General features: G+C 53.8%; 1 protein-coding gene across 1 annotated transcript; it reads left to right on the forward strand.

The window, feature by feature from the left end:
- Positions 1 to 981: 981 nt before the first annotated feature.
- LOC114025533 (mortality factor 4-like protein 2) lies at positions 982 to 2,654 on the forward strand. The gene has a single exon (XM_027838982.1). It carries the CDS (start codon positions 1,163 to 1,165, stop codon positions 2,384 to 2,386), a length of 1,224 nt encoding a protein of 407 aa, XP_027694783.1. The 5' UTR covers positions 982 to 1,162; the 3' UTR covers positions 2,387 to 2,654.
- Positions 2,655 to 4,346: the final 1,692 nt, after the last annotated feature.

Genomic DNA, 4,346 nt, shown 5'->3' on the forward strand with positions numbered 1-4,346 from the left:
ACAAAGTGACTTACTTTATCATCTCACCAAGTTTTTATTATTGTCCCCCGGAACTACTTTCGGTAAAGAATGTCTTTACCTCGTCGATTTTTCCCACGAATTGAAAACAGATCTATTCTTCTCAGAGATTCTGAAGCCCCTGGTGCCTAGGCTCTGGAAAAGCGTTAAAACGCTGAGCGCGCGGAGGATAGCAGTGGGCGGGACAGCCGGTGGATTCTGGGCGGCTCCGGCTGCCCCCAACCCCGAGAAGAAATTAAACCCAAATTCAAGTTTGGAAGCCCCACTTGCTGGTGATTAGGTTGTTATTGTACACATCTACAGCCTGAAGCCCGTGGTGGGGAAAAGAGTTATCCAAGACTATACTGCCGAAAAGTGGTGAGGTTGACATTTGAACCCAGATCTGAACTTTTCCACTGAAAGGGGAGGGTCAGGTCATTAATTCCTCTTCCCCGCTCCCCCCCTCCCCAACCTGGCCCGCCTTTTCCCTCAGGCTGCGTTGCCTTTAGGCTGCAACTTTGCTACAATTCTCTGCAAGCCCGCCCGCGCCAACCAGTCCCAGCCCAGCCACTTTGCTGAGGCGAGCGAGGGAGGCGGCGGCTTTTCCCTAAGGCGACGAGTCCAGTGAGTTCCCTGGAGTCCAGCCGTCCAGCTAGGCGTCCTGCCGTCCAGCCGGGCGTCCTACCGTCCAGCCGGCCGTTCAGCCGTCCAGCCGGGCGTCCTGCTGTGCAGCCGGGCGTCCTGCCGTCCAGCCAGGTGTCCAGCCGTCCTGCCGTCCAGCCAGGCGTCCAACAGCCCAGCCAGCCCTTCAGCCAGCCGTCCTGCCGTCCAGCCAGCCGTTCAGCCGCCCAGCTAGGCGTCCTGCCGTCCAGCCAGGTGTCCAGCCAGCCGTCCTGCCGTCCAGCCAGCCGTTCAGCCGTCCAGCCAGACGTTCAGCCGTCCAGCTAGGCATCCAGCCGTCCAGCCAGCCGTCCTGCCCTCCAACCAGCCGTTCTGCCGTTCAGCCAGCCGTCCTGCCATCCAGCCAGCCATCCTGCCGTCCAGCTAGACTGCAGCTGCCTGCTTGCTCTAGCCAAAGATTAGGGAAGGTCATAGCCATTTGGCCAGCCCAGTGGTGAAGCAGAAATAGTCTGAAGAGGTGCCCCAGGTTCCATCCTACTGATCAATGGCCCCTCCCAAGGGTAGGAAGGTCAAGAATCGGCCCACTGTCCTAGATGGGGAGCCTGTGCTGACCTTCCATGAGGGTAAGATGCGCAAGGGTGAGTGTATTCAGGGGGATGTAGTGGACAAACGCGTGAAATACCTGGTCCGTTACCCAATTAGGAGTCGTGGTATCAGTGCATCCCTGAGAGTGGCTATGACCCGTCTCTTTGGGTGGGCCCCACCAGCCCCCAAGCCAGGACCCACCCCAAGTGGCACAAGGCCCTGGTACAGTCTCTGCAGTAGCAGCAGCCACATAGGCATAGCCATGCCCCGGAGGGGGTGTGGTAAGAGGAGAGGCAAGAGGTCTGTAGGCGCAGGGGAAGCCAGGCCTAGCACCAGCAGCAGCATGTTCTCTACTGGGTTTCACTGCCCAGTAGCTCCTGAATGGGAGTATGAATGGGTCCCAGAGGGCCGGGTTCTCCGCTACACCACCATGCACAGGCAGAAGGACAGTAATGCTGCCCTCCAGATGGCTGCCAAGGGCCTGCTGCAGGGGGAGTGCCCTGGTGCCTCCTCTGGGGCCCAGGGTGACCAAGGTGAAGGCTGCCCTTCTGGGGCTCCAGAGGTACAGCTGCCCTGCAAACACAAGCAAAAAAGCGGGCCCTCAAGTGGAAAAGGGCGATGGAAAGGGAAAGGAGCTGCAGGGAAGCCTGAACACAGGTGCCTAGGCAAGCTAGAAGTCCAGATCCGCTTGCCCAAGGCCCTGAAGCCCCTGCTCCTGCAAGATTGGAAGCTGGTAACTGTCAAGAAGAAGCTTTTCACCCTACCTGCCAAGAAGCCGATGAATGCCATCCTGGCAGACTATGTTGCCTCCCAGAAAAACTGCACAACTGCATTCAAGACATATGCCATCGATGAACTGGTGGTCACACTCCAAGAGTTTTTTGACATGGTGCTAGGCACGCAGCTTCTCTACCAGTTCGAGAAGCTTCAGCACCGCCAGATCCTGGCCCGCCATCCCCAGGCCCACATGTCCCACATCTATGGGGGTGCCCACCTGCTGCGCCTCTTCCCACAGCTGGGGCCCATGCTGGCCTGTGCTCCCTTGGGGGCTGGTAGTCTGCATGTGCTGCTGAGCCATTTGCAAAATTTCCTGAAATATTTTGCCAGCAATCCTTCTCTATTGTTTAATGCCGCCACTGACTACCCGGTGGCCTCTGCTGAGTACCAGCAGAAAGCGGGTTGAGGGCATGGTAATCTTTGCTACTCACTTGTCAGATTTGCTTTTCTCCCGAGTTATTGGTCTGGATCTTACAAAAATGATTACTAACATTGTGCTTGTGTTAGTTCAGGGTCTATGTTTTTCCTCTAAGTTTGCTGTTGACTACTTCTACTGAGGAAGCCCCTTTCCTCCTTGCAGAGCAGCTTTGTAGCGCCCAGGTGAAATCCGCATTGTTAGCCGGGTTCTTTGCAGTCTTTCGGATCCATCTCAGCACCTGTATTAATGTTCTGTGATCAAAGATCTTCATTGGTTGTGGGTGCTTGGGTGGGAGGGGGGCTGGATGGGGGTGGGGTGGTTATATTTAGTTATCTGGTCCATGGGGGCTGGTTATCTGCCCCTTCTTGAAATGTGACCGCTCATCTTAAGGTGTTGTTCCGTGGCCAGTTACTGAACCAGGGTTTGGCTGTCTTCTATGTTGATTCCATTTAGGTGATAAGATAAGCATACTCTTCTGTTTTGACAGTTGTCTAGAAACATTGCTCCTTCAGAGTTGTTTTGTAAGTGTTGAAAATAAAGAGATCTTACTTGCCCTCAAAAGGTGTGTGTCTTATTTCTTAGTTCTGGAAATTGCAATAGACCCAGGGGCTCACCCAGTTTGTAATCAATTAAAAACAGACTTCACTTTTGCCCTGATCTACTCTGTCCCAGTGAGACCTGGGCCTCCCACAAAGGGGATGGGCTTAGAAATGGGGCTGGGGGAAGCAGGATGCCACAGTCTCTCAAAGTGATGAGGCTAGTTCTCCATGTTGGTCCCAATAAGCAGTAGCAGCTCCTGGGTCCAGGCCAAGTCAAGTCAGCAAGCAGAAATGCTAAGTACTGCAGCTCTGCCCTCAAGGAGCTCACATTCTGACAGGAAAGCACACTGTCTGTCTCAATGTCCACGGAGGGAAGCTCATGATCCCCACTTGGGCAGGGCCTGGGTTGAAGTCTCAGCAGAGTTTCTTAGGGCCATTCAACCTTGTTTCAGAGGTTTCCACCTGAGGGCCAGATGTCCCAAGGGTGGGGATGACATCCAGTGCCCTATTTAGCAATCTCCTGTTCTCACTCCTAGTGGGAGGTGGCTCCCTTCTTCACTTACTCCCCTGGAGGCCCCACAAGCTGCATAGTTCAAGCAGTGCCTAGGAGCTAATAAAATGTCTTAAGGGCTAGTAGTGAATCTCAGTCCTGGATCCCCCTCACACCTGCTGGCAGCCCTTCTGGGCCTAAGAGAAAGGGACTAGACAGGGCCTCCTCAGGCATCAGAGACCTTGAGTTAGCAGGGACCTTAGAGGCCATCTAGCTCTTGGCCCTGCACATAGACTCTGAGGCAGAAAGAGCCACATTGACCTTGGTCATAGGCCTAAGTGATCCTTGACCCACTTCACTGTACAGTGATGCTAAAAGCTTTACACACACACACACACACACACACACACACACACACACCAGCATGGTATGTCCAGGCCTTTCCAGGTGTCACTGACAACTCAGCCCAACCACACATGCCAGTTTTTTGCCTAAGCTGACTTTCCCAAAGGCCATGTCCTGATCAGCTCTTGTCAGACCCAGCAAAGGGCCACCAGGTAGCTGTCAAGATTTCCTGACTCACTCTGCTCATGCAGAGGCCCTCAGTGGCCACTCCTTGCTTATCCAGTTGGTGTGACTTACTTTTATTCATCTTTTCCCTGGCCTTGAGGTTCAGGTAGTGTCTCCCCACCTCCCACCTACCAACTAAAGGTAGCAGCTTCCACTGAGTTTTTCAGGGGGAAACAGGAGAGTGAATAGAGAACTAGTAATTATTCAGTCAATCAACATTTATTAAGAACATACTATGTGCCAGGCACTATCCTAAGTTCTGGGAATACAAAGACAGGCCAAACCCAATCCCTTCTCTTGGGCAACTCATAATCTAATAGGGGAAATCATTCGAGGCATGGGGGACAGT

Source organism: Vombatus ursinus, unplaced genomic scaffold (assembly GCF_900497805.2).
Source record: "Vombatus ursinus unplaced genomic scaffold, bare-nosed wombat genome assembly UNPS02014831.1, whole genome shotgun sequence".
In the NCBI taxonomy this organism is placed as follows: Eukaryota; Metazoa; Chordata; class Mammalia; order Diprotodontia; family Vombatidae; genus Vombatus; species Vombatus ursinus.

Coding starts and splice junctions, on each gene's coding strand:
- LOC114025533 (XM_027838982.1), top strand. CDS start 1,163: ATGGCCCCTCCCAAGGGTAGGAAGGTCAAGAATCGGCCCACTGTCCTA.